We start from the raw sequence: 16,282 nt of genomic DNA, 5'->3' as shown, positions 1-16,282 counted from the left end.
AATGGTGTTTTTGGTGATGAAGTCTGATAAGGAACTCCATACACAACACATGTTTTCTGGAGTAAGTGAAGGTTGGTAATTACCGTTGACTGAAATAACTCAGCAGTTATGTAAACTGTATCACGTACGGATTTAAAAGGCATCTGTACTATCAACGTTTTCTCCTGGGCTCCTTATTTATGCTGTGTTGTACCAACTGTTATCATCTCTGTTATCAATATCACATCATGCCGCTTTACACAAGGGCTTTTTATTCCACGGACACACCACACAAAGCCTCAAGGGCCAACAAGATGCATAAGGCTGATAAAGCAAATGACGCCCCTTCGTCAGGTAACAAGTCACCAGTTTCGCCCCCTTCTCTTCAGACAGAGTTTACAAGTCCGACAAAAACATTTGCCTCATTAAATGAAGTGAAATAACAAAAGACAAAGAAGTGATGGACAGAGACAGCGGAAGTGATGAGCAGACGCAGGTTCATGGACTTAAAGAAATGACTGAAAGACCAAAATGGGACAATAAAGTACAATATCTGCTAACCTGCATAGGTTTTGCTGTGGGACTTGGGAATGTGTGGAGATTTCCATATCTGTGTCAAATCTATGGTGGAGGTAAGAGCCTTTCATTAACAGTGTGCTTCGTAATGTTAACACAAGAAAGTGAAGTCGACAGTCTGGCTTTCCATTTGGTTTTTCATGACCAGAAACATTTTCATGCTGTAATTATCTTGTTTTTCCAGCACACAATTGACATCTCTGACTTTGATTATGGAACTTTTAAAGATGACTGACCAAAAGGATTATATTATGTTCGTTTGATTCCACCAATAATTTAGAGAGGTATATCACTGCAGTGACTGTAGCACCTTTGTCTCTTGTTTTTCATGTGTTTGACCGAAGACAATCCCGACTTGGATAGTTCACTACTGTTCAAAATGGATACATTATCAACCCATTTAAAAATATTTGAAAATATTTTTACAACTCCATACAGTGGTGCGCAAAATATACAATTGAAGATCAAATGACGGGGGGAAACATGACTGTTGCACACTGCTGTAGGTCAGGTGTTAAGATCTATTGCTGGGAATGCGTGAGTGTGATAAAGCTCTGCTTGTTGATAATAAAATGTCCAGCAATAGGAAACTGAATGACCTTCAACTATAAAGGCAACTATTTAAGTTGAAGTCAAGCGCTTACTGAAAAACTAAGGTTTAGCGTTTAATTGTCAGCTATCACAATCATTTGTATCCCTTATAAATGTGCTTTATTTCAAGGGGCGTTTCTGATTCCTTATGCCATTGCCCTGGTGTTTGAGGGACTTCCTCTGCTGTACATGGAGCTGGCCATCGGACAACGGCTCCGCATGGGAAGTGTTGGGGTGTGGAACTCAATCTCCCCTTATCTGGGAGGTTTAGGTAAGAATGTTTGGTATCAACAGTGGTGGATTCAGATGCTCTACTTAAGGAAAAGTACTTGTACCACTCTGTATAAATAGTTTGTTGCAAGTAAAAGTCCTGCATCGGAAATGTTTGTCAAGTAAGAGTATCAAAAAAATACTTAACCCCTATCCTACAAACATATTTAACATACAATAACTACTTTTATCTATCCTTTCTAAAACTGTATGTGTTGCAATTGGGCGCTTTTGACTGCCCCCAGGACACCAATTGATTTATGTTCAAACAGGACAAATTAAACAGAATACAATGATATGAAGTCATTAGGAACCAATTGGTTAACAAAGTCATGAGAAATTGGAATGACACTGGAGGGAAAGAATAAAGCAGCAGTGAGATATGACAAAAACAATACCTCAGGGTGAGGGTTAAAACAGTCATTTCCAAAGAATGGGTTGGGGCCCACAGGTGGGATGCAGGAGATTTCTTTCGATAATTTGCAATATTTCTTACAGTCTTTTATTTAACATGTTTTATCTGCAGTATACATTTGAACCACATGAGGGAGCCTGAATGTCTAATATGAACAGCTAGCATACAATATTTTTGTTTTACTGATGTGATGACAAAAAAAACAGAAGCCTGTTAACTCCTAACTACCTAAATGCATTTATTTGATCTAATTTATAAAGTGTATCTTTGAAATGGCTGGTTTACCTGTTAAAGGTATGAGCTCATGCAGAAGTGGCAACACAAATGGTCTCAAATGTTCATTTAAGCACAAATTCTTGAGTAAAGGCACTTAGTTCCACTACACCACTGGGTATTAATGAACTTTACTCGGGAAGCAAGATGCCAAAGAAGGAATATATTTAAAAACATAAAGCTACTACCATCCATACATACATTTCTTGTTGCATAATGTCAATGTGTATACACAGGTGTGGCTTCCTTGGCAGTATCCTTCCTAGTTGGCCTGTTCTACAACATGATCTTGGCCTGGGTCCTCTGGTACTTCTTCCACTCCTTTCAAAGTCCACTTCCCTGGAGGGACTGCCCGTTAAACCTGAATCGTACTGGTAATTTTTACATCATTAACATACACAATAAATGCTGAATAATGATCAAAGTAAAAATGAAGTAAATCATGAATCAATCATGATGATTCATCTCTTTGATACAGGCTATGTAAGTGAATGTGAGAAGAGCTCACCAGTGAACTATTTCTGGTATCGCGAAACACTGAACATTACCCCAAACATCGAGAGCAGTGGGTCCTTACAGTGGTGGCTAGTGCTGTGTCTTGCATCTGCATGGTGCCTCGTGTACATCTGCTTCATACGTGGAATTGAGACTATTGGAAAGGTAATGATGTAGCGTTAAATAATAGTTTTAGAGTTATATATATTTGTTATATATTCTAGTTTAGATACAAGCAATTGATGGCAAAATGTTGGAAGTGCAATGTAGATCCCTCCAACTTGGCCAAACTAAATTCTGACCTCAACTTTCATCACTGGCAGAAATTCAACACGCACGTTACAAATCAAACTCTGAAATCTAGTAAAACCTGCTGCCTCAAACAGTAAAATGACAACATGTTCAGCAAAAGCAGGACAAACCAATAATGTTGTTCTCCATGTTTTTCTCACACACATTATGCATCCTGGTAGAAGTTGTATTGAAGGTGATGAAGGTTATGGGTGGTAGAGTGTTGGTTAACATCTAAACAAGTCACAGTATAGTAGTAGCCTCACAGCTCTCAACGCCCTGACAGGACATTCTGCATATTGACGAGGCTGAAGTTCCAGCGTGCATACAAAGCGTGATAAAAATCTCAAATTCAGTTTGCCGTGAATATGAAATATTGTGTTTCAGCATTATAACTTTTTCAACAGGCTATTTATGTCACAGCCACTTTTCCCTATCTTGTTTTGACCATCTTCTTGGTCAGATCCTTGACTCTGGCTGGGGCCACGGATGGCTTAATATACCTCTTCACACCAAATGTAAGTTTGTCAGTAGCTTTACATTGAAATAATTTCATGACAAAATCTAATGAGTAAAGTATGATATCTAACGAACAATTATTATCATGTTCATTACAGTGGGAAACCCTGAGAGATCCAAAGGTCTGGTTGGACGCGGCTACTCAGGTCTTTTTCTCTTTGTCTTTGGCCTTTGGGGGACTTATTGCTTTCTCCAGTTATAATGCTCAGAAGTAAGAACTTTATGAACACATTTGTATTCATTAAAGACAGTACGATACACAAACAAAAAATTGAAATAATATAACATCTTTCCAGGAATAATTGTGAGAGAGATGCCCTAATCGTCGGCTGCGTGAACAGTTTTACGTCGATATATGCATCGATTCCTATTTTTGCCATTCTTGGATTTAAGGCAAATGAAAACTACAATGACTGCCAAAATTGGTATGTACCATATAGGTCATTATAATCTGCCATAGTAATGTATATTCAGCATAATGATTGTTATTTATTATTATTAGACGTACAACTGGAGATTATTCAATTACAAATTGTCAGACCCCAAAGCAATGGGATTTGTGATTGTTACGACCCTCTCTCACTGTGGGAGGGTGGCACCAGTGATACAGAGCAAACTTCATCCTATACTTTCAACAGTTTGTGTTTTTACTTAAATTACCGAAATGTTTTATCAATCAACCAGTATTCAAACATTTTCTCAGTTAACTAATAAATACACTTTCAGTCCTAGTTATAATTATTGTCAGTGATACTTGTGAAAGCCGTGTTAACCGATTTCATTTCTTGTTGATTTTAGGAACATACTGAGATTGACTAATTCATTCAACATTGGGGATGAAAACATAACTGTTAAAAACTATGATGACTGGTTGAACTATCTCAACGCAACTGATCCCTCCGAGGTCAAAAGCCTCAATCTAAAGACCTGTAACCTACAGACTTTCCTGGACCAGGTGCAGTACATCCGCTACTATTAAAACAGTTTTTAACAGTTTCTTTCGATGACGTTTCGTGAGTGTATGTGAGATCACGTATCGCATCCTACCTGTAGAGTGTCTCTGGAACTGGACTGGCCTTCATTGTGTTCACTGAAGCGGTGATAGAAATGCCAGGCGCTCAGGTGTGGGCGGTGCTCTTCTTTGTCATGCTCTTCAGCCTGGGCCTGTCCTCCATGTTTGGAAATCTAGAGGGGGTCCTTACTCCTCTGCTGGACCTGCACATAATTCCATCCTGGATTCCCAAGGAAATTATCACAGGTAAACCGAAAAAATCTCATTACTCCATACAGTGGTTGCAATCATGGCATATGGGGCACTGACAACACACGTTTGTATTGTAGGACTGAAAAAGTGAGCTGAAACATATCTATTACTTTCTATACTTACCAGTGATAATGACACTTACACAAAAGTCATATGTGAAAGCCCACCTGTTGATGAACAGTAAATCTGCCTTTTGGATCAATAGCTTTGATAGGCACCCTGTAGTCTTGTGTAATTTTCTGTCTTCCCGTGTGAAATAAATATTGTCAGATATGTCAGATTGCACACTTTTCCTTCAGATATAAACATGCTTTAAATTACTTTTGCACAGATAGACTCGCTAAAAGGTTTCTGTTTGACTGAATTCAGCCTATTAATCATCATAGCATGAAGGAAATTCCATTTCCTTTATTTTCCTTTTTTTGTTTAAAGGGTTAATTTGCCTCACCTCCTTCACTGTGGCCCTCGTCTTTACTTTGGGCTCTGGAAACTACTGGCTGGAGATTTTCAACAGCTATGTGGGATCCATGCCTCTGCTCATCATAGCCTTCTTTGAGATCATCAGTGTGGTGTACATCTATGGAATAAACAGGTGATATTGTAATAAATGTCATTATACTTGCAATATGAAAACATATTCTAATGATTTGACCAAGGGCTTCCATTTGCCCACAGATTTAATGACGACATTGAATGGATGACAGGTCGGAGACCAAATATCTACTGGCAGGCCACTTGGCGCTTCATCAGTCCTCTCATGCTGCTGCTGGTTTTTGTGGCATACGTCGTAGTCGAGGCTGAAAAACGACCAACGTATAACGCCTGGAACCCAGATTACGTAAGAAAGATTTCACGCTTGCTCTACAGTGGCACTGGGTAGAATTTGTTAAATTTGGTGCACAATGAAAAAATAAAGACATTGACCTCCTGCTCCTCACCCCTACAGGAGCACTTCCCCCTCGCTGATGTTCAGCACTATCCCGAATGGGTTTATTCTATCTGCGTGCTCTTATCCGTCCTTCCTGTTGTATCAATTCCTCTTGTGGCTCTCTACAAATGCATGGGCTTGCTGAAGAAGTACGTCATGAAAAGGCACAACAGAAATCCATATGAGAATGAATTATGTCAAGGAGAACTGTAAATGACACTTTCTAACCGTTTTATCTGATTGGTGGTCAGGACTATCGATTTACATATTTGAGATCTGTTCGCATCTTATTGTGTATATTCAATTAAAAAGCAAAAGTCTTTACTGATTGTTCTACTGTAATATTGGGTATTTTTTAAAATCTTTTCTAAAGTATGGTATAACAAACTTCTAATCACATTACTGTTTAAATGACATAACGAGAGAAGTAATTGCTGTAATTTCAGTATATTATCAAAAATAAAACTTTTGTTTTTAAGTGTATTTATATTGGTGAAGGAAATGCAAACACTGTCTGCTAGATCGAATCAACGGAGGACAATATGCAGCGGAAAAATATGAACAAGAGAATACCAAAGGCTGGAACTGAACATCAGGTTTGTGCTTGATTAAAAGGAAGATCACTTTCCCGTGTTGATGTTTTGAATGGGAAAGAAGACGAGTGATGGATAACTTTCCTGAATGGTTTTTCATGTGCGCATTATGAATTATTATTATTATTTGTAGCAATGCTGTGTCACTGTATGTTCTGCCAACATCATCGTCATCATGTTATCATCATGTTATCATCATTTTATGCATCATCTTAAATCACATTCCTGTCTGTCCATGGAACAGCTTTTGATACGTGATGTGATATATATCTGTGATATTATATATATAATATAAGTGTGAAGAGTGAGCTCGTGTTGCAGGTGTCCTTTATGTAACTTTTTTGCATGTTAACAGTGTGTGTGGTTGTATGAGACTAGTAGAATGGTTCGTGTGTGTGTGTGAGTGAGGGTGCATGCATGTGCTCACTGACCATGCGCATGTGTGTATTTTGAGCCATACGAGTTACACGGTTGTCCTTTTTGTGGTGTGGGTGGACAGTGATATTGTCCCCCTGGTGTCACGTGCTTTGGAATATGCTGGCCGCCTTTGTTGTCCCTCTGCCTGTTCTGCTTTTCTGGCACTTTCATACAATGGTGCACTTGAACACTGTGATGTTATTAAGCCTTTCAAACTACTACAGTATGAATTCCAGCTCTCAGGAAAGACTAGCATCCCAATGTAGGATACATGGCACAAGATAAAACATCGAGGAATAGCAGCAAGGATTGAGAGCAACATCAGAACAAAGGTGATGATTGACAGTGCATTGACTTATGAGCGCTATGATTATTGTGTGTTTCAGAGAGCATGTATAGAGCGATGCATGATGTCACACTGATGCTGCTGCAAAATCGTATTGTTTGATGCGCTTTTTTCTGTTTTATCTTATTCACATTCTGACTTGTTGACCCATGGCAGCCATTATCTATGCCTTATTCAAAGTGTGAACACATTTAGATGTGGAACATTTAATAATAATAAAACAGCTGAAGAGATTACAACCATTTACTGACGTTTACCGTTCAAAAGGACATGGTATTCCAACTTTTGTTCCATAAAGTTGCTGGCTAGGAAAAATAAATTGTGTATTTAATAAGTGATGACAATATCGCCACATGTTGATTTTTGGTCCCGTCTATAGAATTTCTTCCAAGTATGTTAATAAGTAGATAACCAATAATCCTATAAGCGGTCTAAACATGCTTGTAGTCATCAACAACAAAGTGGAGTAGAGTGTCTTTTAAAACATGCAAGTGAGGCTGCGACCTACAGTTCTGAAACACTGTAGTACCAACAATGGGACGAGAGTGCGACAGGGTCAACAGTCTTTTTGACCTGTGATCCTACACTAGGAAATGTCCAAGCGAGCAGATGCCTCCCAGTGTGGTGGGGTCGTGGTCGAGTTTGAGTCTGACGACATCAGGGATGCAAGAGCAAATAGAACTAGGAGTATTCCAGGTGAACTCAACTTTGAATCAAACTAGAATGTGTGCAATGTATTTGCAGCAAATATGTGTGCTGATTTAATTTTTTCTTGATTCTTCGAAAGGTTCAGCTCTTATCTACCTCAAGGGTCCAAAGTTTCTCATCTATGTCAGTGGAGCATTGTCAATGTGGGTAAGAATCATTTCCTGAAGAATCAGATTCCTGGAGAAATAGATAACTCATTGAAACTTAAATAAATGCAAGGTAGCCTGCTTACTGTAAATCCTGTGACAGCATACATACGGCACCTTGAAAAACAATACATAATGTGTTCATGTTGTGTTGAACAGGGTGACCGCATGTGGCACTTTGCAATTTCTGTGTTCCTGATTGAGCTGTACGGCCGTAACCTGCTGTTGACTGCAGTGTTTGGGTTGGTAGTGGCTGGGTCAGTGCTCCTTCTAGGAGCTTTGATTGGAGACTGGGTTGATCGCAATCCCAGGAATAAAGGTACGCAACAATTTCCCACCCATTTGAATATGTCAGCAAGCCGTATATATCATAGAACTGTCAGTGATAACGATTTTTGGATCTCAATCTTGGATGCAGAGGTCAGCTAGTTTCCTATCCACCCAGTTGATGAATTGCATTTACTGATGCCTCAAGTGTAAATCAGGTCCAGATTTGACAGCTAGACTCAAAACCACTTCAGGCACAAGGCTCTCATCTGTCACGGCTAGGATTCCGTTTTTACAGGACATGTCATCTATGTTGTGCAAGTCTAAAACTGTTTTTCTTGTCCCCTATTTCAGTTGCACATGCGTCTCTTTTCATTCAGAACATCTCAGTGACAGTGTGTAGCATTGTGCTCATGTTGGTGTTCTCATATAAGCAAAGGATTGAACAGATCTGGGATGGCTGGCTTACTGTGAGTAGACGCTACATGTTTGACTAATACGTACATTTCATAACTTGACACCATATTGATCTGCAAACAGAACACTCACCATGATGATTACACAGAGGAGTTCCTGCTGCTGTTGTTCCCTCTGTCCCGTGTCCCTGTTGTCTCTGCTTCTGAGCTCGTGGCTACTCTGTGCTGTCATAGTAACATGTTGCATCGCAAAACTTACACAAGGTGGTTTGTTATACGGTGGTGATCGTCCTGGCAGATGTGGCAAACCTTGCAAGCACAGCACTGACCATTGCCATTCAGAGGGACTGGATTGTGGTTATCACAGGCTACAACCGAGGTCACCTCGCTGGTGAGGGGATTCATTCTCTGTTAATGCACATGTTTGTTCGCATTCCATGCTTGTCACACATCACTGTTTGCGCACGGTAAATACTTGGATTACAGGTATTGGTCCGTTTCTGCTCTTGCTGACCATCCTCTAGTGGAAGCACATTAATCTCTGTGTCTTTGATCCTAACAAAAGGAATGAATGCAACCATGAGGCGGATAGATCAGGTGACTAACATCCTGGCCCCACTAGCAGTGGGACAGGTCATGACCCTGGCCTCCAATGTAGTTGGCTGTGGCTTCATCCTGGGCTGGAACCTTGTGTCTCTCATTGTGGAGTTCTTCTTCTTGTCACGGGTGTACCGCATCGTCCCTGCTCTTTCTGTCAAACCACCAGTGGTGGAGGAGGATCAGGTGTATCTGCAGAGGATGGAGAGGAGAATGTCACAAGGTATGGAATATGTTTTGTTGTTTCTGACTTCCCCATGTATTCACAGATTTTAAGATTAGAATTCTATGAGATTTACTGAAAATGTGCATAAAGATCTGTGAGTATTATGGGCTCCGACACCTGCTTGTAGATATAAAACATGAAGTTGTCAAAATATGATTTAGAGCTGTGCATTAGGATAAAATAATAAGTATATATAGACGATATACAGCATCTTCTATTAACTGCTCGTGATTATGCAATGCCTGCTGGAATCAGCATTAGTATACTACAGTGTACATTGAAATCACTTTCTTCTCAGCCTCTATCACCACTTATGTCACGATGCTTTTCCTTTTTGAAAGGTCAGGTTAAAGTGCTAAAAGTTCTATAGCAGGATTGAGCAGTAGACATCATGAGAGGTACTGATGTAGTGAGATTTGTGGCGAATGATTTTCAAGGAAATGTTAAAAAATAGACTATTTAACACTAAACTTGGAACACTTGGAAATTCCTTGAAATGACATTATAAAATATATATATCGTTTAATGTTTTTGATATTACAGTTGTCCTGATAGTTATACAAAGTATCTTTTGAACTATAAAGTGCTTATTTACACCATACATTAATTGAAGATACAAACCTCAAAATAGCAGGATCGGAGTTAGGAAAGTTTGTAAAGCAATATTTAAGTAAAGCCTGATGTTGCCTTACACATAAAAGAATGATTTCAGTCACTTTCCCACAGTGAGGTATACAGCTTATTAATTAAACAATTAAACTGGTATCGGATCGGAACTCTGTATCGGCCAATACCCAAGCCCAGGTAACAGTATCAGGACTAAAAAAGTCAGATGGGTGCCTCCCTAGTCTGCATTTGACAGATGATGTGGATTCTAGCATGTGCAGAACACCAAATGGACCTTTGCAATTGAACATAATTGATGGATGACATTCCTTTTTCTTATCAGGGGAAGATAATGTTGCACAACCTCAACCTCTGACCGAAGGTAACTGCAACACGAGCCTGCACATAAAAGAAATCACCAACCTGCCACTGTGTTTCCGGAGGTTTCGCTGGCTGGTGAGCACCTGCAAGGACGGCTGGAGGGCCTACTATCGCCAGCCTGTCTTCCTGGCAGGAATGGGTCTGGCTTTCCTCTACACCACAGTGCTGGGTTTTGACTGCATCACCACTGGCTATGCGTATACTCAGGGCATAAGCGGCTCTCTCCTCAGTCTGCTGATGGGTGTCTCGGCTATTACTGGGCTGATGGGCACTGTGATGTTCACCAGACTCAGAAAGTCCTACGGCCTGGTTAACACAGGCATCATCTCGAGCTGCCTCCACCTGGGCTGCTTGCTGCTGTGCGTGTGCTCTGTGTTTGCCCCTGGCAGCCCTATGGATCTTAGCTTGCTGATGCCCTACATTACCTCCAACTCCTCCACTGAGCTCGGAGGGATGGCAAACCAAAGGCAAAAGCACACTTATCCTCTGAGGGGAGGCAACAATCAGCCACTGCTACCCGACCGCTCCTCCATCCACTGGACCAACAACACTGTGCTCTTTGACAACGTGCCCTCTGACACGGCGCCAGAATCGTACATCTCCATTATCCTTCTGTTCTTGGGTGTCATCACAGCACGCATTGGTGAGTAGAAGGACATCCAAAGCTGACTGGTTTCAATGGACACCAAAACTTAAGTTAGTCTATATATTACATTGAAATGAAATACACGGGAATACTGTCAACTGTAGAGCTTCACCCATGCATTGGCATACAGATACTATCAGCCAATATTAGCTTATCATGAATATATTGCTATCTATGTTGGGCAATAAATAAAAACAAATTGCTTATGGAAATTTAGATAGTGTCGCAATTACATTGTCTATCCACCAGAGAGCACTGTCTAAAAACTGTAAAATGTCCTGCTCAGTACATTAGTGACAATTACAGTATTTATTTTACAGCATTTAAATCTTTTCATTGACGGTCGACTGTAGAGTTGTAATGTCACTATATGATGTGCAGCTTTACCACTGGGCCACCAGGATGCCCCGAAAGATCCCTATACAAATGTAAATGTCTATTTCAATCAATTCAGTAGCCCGTGGGTAGGGCTCTAGTTAACTATTCCCATAACTTCAATTGTTGTGTGAAGAGCTGAATAAATGCAGAGCCATTTTGACGACTGGCTAATTTAATGACCTGGGCAACTTTTAAAACCCAATGATATCTGTGTTTTAGGTCTCTGGTCCTTCGACCTGACAGTGACCCAGCTCCTGCAGGAGAACATCTGTGAGTCAGAGAGGGGTGTCGTAAACGGTGTGCAGAGCTCTATGAATTACCTGATGGATCTGCTTCACTTCATCATGGTGATCTCTGCTCCACAGCCACAGCACTTTGGCATCCTAGTTATCATTTCGGTGTTGTTCATCACCACCGGGCACACTATGTACTTCCTGTATGCACACAAAGTCAAGAGAAAACGCCGTCACGACACATAAGGAGCAGACATGGCCCGCACATCAAGACAGGGGATGCTTACCAGCACTGACTCCACTCCGCACCTGTGAAATGAATGTCTCCCTCCTGTTCCTTCAGCAATCTTATTGCAACAATCCACTCCCGACTTAGCCATTCATTTCAGCACAACACAGCAAGTGCCTGTCCCACCTCGGTTGCTTTCTTCCTGCAGGGCCAGTGTGCCGTAGCAGCAAACAAGAACTCAGGTGAAATAGAGTGAGAGACACGCTCTCCCTGCGTGTACATAAGTTGAGGTGGCTACAATGAATGCAGCCATGGTACCTCCAGGGGAAATGTACTAATCTAATGTACAGGACACGAAGGTAGCAGCTAAGGCACCGGCCTTTACAAACCCTGTGGGATTACTGCATGACTTTCATCAAACAAGCCTGTTAACTTACTTAGCTTTTTGGATGGGAGGGTGGATGGATGGAAAGCTTTTTCGAACCTTCACTCAGTAAAGAACTGGTGTTGTGAGGAGAACTTAACAGCGATGTATGGAAATGCAGACAAGACGTGACAGTACTTCTACAAGTGGCATCAATGTTACTGATCCGTCCACTTGGAAATATTCCAGGATGTCCAAAAAGGAACATAAAGGGAACTCGATGTGAGATTGTTTGATTAGAAGAAAAAATAAAAATCCAAAGGGCAGCCCCCCCCCCCCCACCCCCCCCCCCCTTTTCATGGACTGAAGTGAAAGGACAAAGTATTTCCTTTCCCTGGTTTGTTTCTCTGTGGATGAATCAAGCTAATATGTGCCTTTCTTTTGTGCATGTAAACCTGGTTTATGCATTACAACAACAGAAATGATCAAATCACGCCATGTACTTTCGTCAAACTTTTAATGCGAACTATTTCATTCTAACTGCTTGTGTACTTTGATAAATAAAAAAGTAGTTTCCAAACTTTCTTTTCTTCCCATATAAAGAGTGACATTAATAGTTTCATAGAAATCCAAGAGGAAAGCAATCTTCATTTTGTGACATGTTTGAAATCAGTGATGGCAATGTAGCAAATGTTGATCACTGCTATTGGCAGCGTTGTATTACACATTCTGTTTTAGTTCCGATGAACTAAACATGACCTTACCTCAACTAAGAACAAGAACACTGTTGGGAATATGCCTTGGGAATTACTCTCAGCTACTGTATGTTTTCATATCTCCTTCTTGTACAGTGGAAACAACATAACAGTTTAACCTTTTTGTCATACAACCAGCAACACATCTCAATATATTTGTATCATTTCGCTGTGAAATTTCTGTATTGTATTGTGTTGTATTTTTCAGACTGATAATTATGATAATAAAGATGAATGAAGATGATCTTTGACCTCAAGTATTCTGATGACATAATCCACAAATAAATATAGGTCCTGTGTAATGTAAAATAAAGTGCGACACATGTCACACTAGATGAAGTTCTCCTAATTCATGTAAATCAACTGCAAAATTAAATTCATGACATTGTAAATATATTTGGCCCTATGCATAGCCTGAAACGTAAATGAAGTGAATGGTAGTACTGGAATCATTTCAACATCCAAATATGGTTTAATACTGTCTGCCCCCTGTGTAGCCTGCATATGTGATGTAGGCATGTATATATATGTATATATATATATATATATATATATATACATATATATATATATATATATATACACATATACACATATACAGGCTACACAGGCTACACACATATATTGTATATATATACAATATATATATATATATATATATATATATATATATATATATATATATATATATATACACATATACACATATACAGGCAGACTGTAAAACAGGAGAAACAATAAAACCTTTAATAGGGACCAGGGAACGTACAGTATATAGCCATATGTAAATGTAATGGCTTTTTATGGCCAGTAGAGGTCAATGTCACATTAAATGGTCATCACCATACCAGCATACCGAATATGCACCATTACCGTAAAAATTAGACACTATACGCAGACAGAATGTTTACAACCTATCTCAACTCCCAGATTTTCTATAAACAGTACCATCCAAGAGTGCTTATAATACTGACAACTATTATCCACAGGAGGACATATGAAGGTGGATAGAATAATGACACAAAAGCGAGAGCATTCAGAATTGAAGGACATGGAAATCGAGTCTTTACTCCAGATATTCTCATCTGTCATCTGCAATGTCTGGCATCACCACGATGTGAACTTAATTAAGACGAGTATGTAGAGGAAGGCAAGAAATGATTGGTACCTTCAATAGTGCCACCATCGAAAGAGTTCTGATATACTGGTTTACCACAAGTACTGAATAGTATCAGCAGCACTGAACAAGTCTTTATGGCTGATGAAAGCCTCTCACATATTATAATAGCTTGTTGCTATTCCATGAGGAGGATACTGACTGTAACTCTACACACTATATTAAGGCTACAATGACTGACAGTGTGTAACGTGACAGCAGTTACCTTGGTAATGAAGAGTCATGAGTAGGCTAGTAAAGGCAACTTGCCAGGAAGAACTGTTGTTGGAGTGGGAGGCTGTTTTACTGGAAGCAGTACACAGCATTGCCGGCCTGATGAATATCGATCTTGAAAATGAAGTGAGTTCAACAGTCAATTATTTTCTTGCCTTGTGCAACTATGCAAGAGTCTAGGTTTCGTGTTGTGCAGCTACGCCACGCTCAGGTGACTGTAGTTGATGTTATCCAGGTTTAGTTACGTAAAGGCAAAGCAACATCCATACATCTGATGATGTTATCAAAAAGGTGTCACTCAGGAAAGATCGATAACTCTCCAAGCCTTTACAATTACATTTTTTCTAATGCAATAAAATAATGTAAAGTTAAATCTATGCCTACCCTCTAGAAAGTAGATTTCAAAGTAGAACCCTCCTGTCTATGAATACAATAGGGCTTTTATTATTTAAATATCATTAAAATGATGGAGGAAATCCAAAAAGCAATGTTGATAAAGGCTTCACGGTCATAAACTTGCTCCATGAAGCAGGAACACACAACAGAAATGCAAATCCAAGACTAAAAAGCAATAAAAAAAAGCGAGTTAACTACCAAGCAAAATATATTGTAGTGTGTACTTGGTGGCTTTTTCATTTCAGCGTCAGTTGTCAAGTTGTTTCGGACACCGGTTACGTTATTTCTACCAGTTGCCGGTTCCTCAAGTCGTCTTTTATCCATGAGAAGGGAAACAATAATCCGTGGGTTGAACCCTGTAATGTAGAAGATTCATGTTTTTACCAAATTGCTACTCTTGTTCAATGACAGATCTTCCTCTTTGGGTTTAATTGGTGGTCGGCACAGGTTACTGTAGGTGCACACCAAAGTGAAAGCTCCCCCGATCCGATGCATCACCAAGTTACTGTTGTTGTTGATGGTGATGGATCTGTGTTGGATACCTTGTCATTAATAAAATATTAAAGCTGCTTTAAGCTTCAACAAAAACAAAACATAATAACTTTAATAGGATTTATTGTAGAGCTGTTGTATTCGATTGCATTAGTCTCAGGTACTTCCCAATATAAAACGACTCCCAATAGAAACTAGGTGTAAAATATCTTTTGTTTTTGTGTAGTAGATATTTTTAATACCGGCTGTATGGAAACATCTTTGAAGAATCTAGAAAACAGCAGTGCTTTCAAAGTTTTGGCTTATTACCAGAAACACGGATATCGTATAGCTTTTACACAGAGGTGTAGATGCCAGTGTGCTGTATGGTTCTTTAATGCTCTTCATACTGCTCCCACCATGGTCTCCTAAAACTAGCCTCCATGTCTGAAAGAACGCAACCAGGGATTACATTTCTCTGGTGTGTAGTTCTGATATGTGCTGGACAAATACAGTAAGGTAATAATGCAGAAAACATGGGTTAGCTTCATCATTCAATGTGGTGATGTTATTGTTTCTGCTGTTAAGTATCTTCATTCATTTGAAAGAGATTGTGCAGCTGTTGCATTTCTATACTTGGCTGGGTGTTATTTTGGAATGGGTATACTGGAACAAGCTCAGAAGAGTTTCATCATTGTTTTACTCGTTTGCAGTGCCGGAGGCCTACAGTGTGCTGCCCATGGTTGTCATGGTAGTCCCTGGATAAAGACGACGGTTTGAGAGCAAGCTTGCTAACAAGTCTGACTTCAGGCGTTCTCACTTTGCAATTCATTTACTTGAGAAACTGGGTCAGTGGTAGCAAAGCTGTAGTTGTCCTCCTGGCTTTGTCTCACCAAGGATCGTTCATTCTGAAGGAGCAGGAAGGAAGACAAGGTTGTTTTTAGACATTCAAGGCCAACAATTCCCTCAGTTTAATTTAGAACAGTACAGGATAGCCTACTTCTAAACCAGAGTAATACAGTACTGTGGCCATGTTTAGTTAACAGCAGAAATAGGCAGATATACGTACACTTTTAGAGACATCTATTGTATTATGAGGGCAATGGACATCTTCCC

The 16,282-nt window shown here is 39.8% G+C and overlaps 2 protein-coding genes across 2 annotated transcripts; both read left to right on the top strand.

Moving 5' to 3' along the window:
- Positions 1–439: 439 nt before the first annotated feature.
- Positions 440–5,814, top strand: LOC306782741 (sodium-dependent neutral amino acid transporter B(0)AT3-like; the record flags this gene model as incomplete). Its single annotated transcript, XM_079276183.1, has 12 exons — positions 440–611; positions 1,277–1,417; positions 2,341–2,478; positions 2,583–2,764; positions 3,298–3,408; positions 3,508–3,620; positions 3,706–3,834; positions 4,208–4,364; positions 4,463–4,667; positions 5,106–5,265; positions 5,349–5,511; positions 5,620–5,814. 12 exons carry the CDS (start codon positions 440–442, stop codon positions 5,812–5,814), a joined length of 1,866 nt encoding a protein of 621 aa, XP_079132309.1.
- Positions 5,815–7,550: 1,736 nt separating this feature from the next.
- Positions 7,551–11,807, top strand: LOC306782334 (ferroportin; the record flags this gene model as incomplete). The annotated part of the gene is made up of 8 exons (XM_079275650.1): positions 7,551–7,653; positions 7,745–7,812; positions 7,971–8,130; positions 8,433–8,548; positions 8,759–8,885; positions 9,060–9,314; positions 10,267–10,947; positions 11,548–11,807. 8 exons carry the CDS (start codon positions 7,551–7,553, stop codon positions 11,805–11,807), a joined length of 1,770 nt encoding a protein of 589 aa, XP_079131776.1.
- Positions 11,808–16,282: the final 4,475 nt, after the last annotated feature.

This window comes from Melanostigma gelatinosum (assembly GCF_949748355.1).
Source record: "Melanostigma gelatinosum genome assembly, chromosome: 9".
In the NCBI taxonomy this organism is placed as follows: domain Eukaryota; kingdom Metazoa; phylum Chordata; class Actinopteri; order Perciformes; family Zoarcidae; genus Melanostigma; species Melanostigma gelatinosum.
Note: the sequence above shows the minus strand (reverse complement) of the source record. Positions and strands in the feature narration are given on the sequence as shown.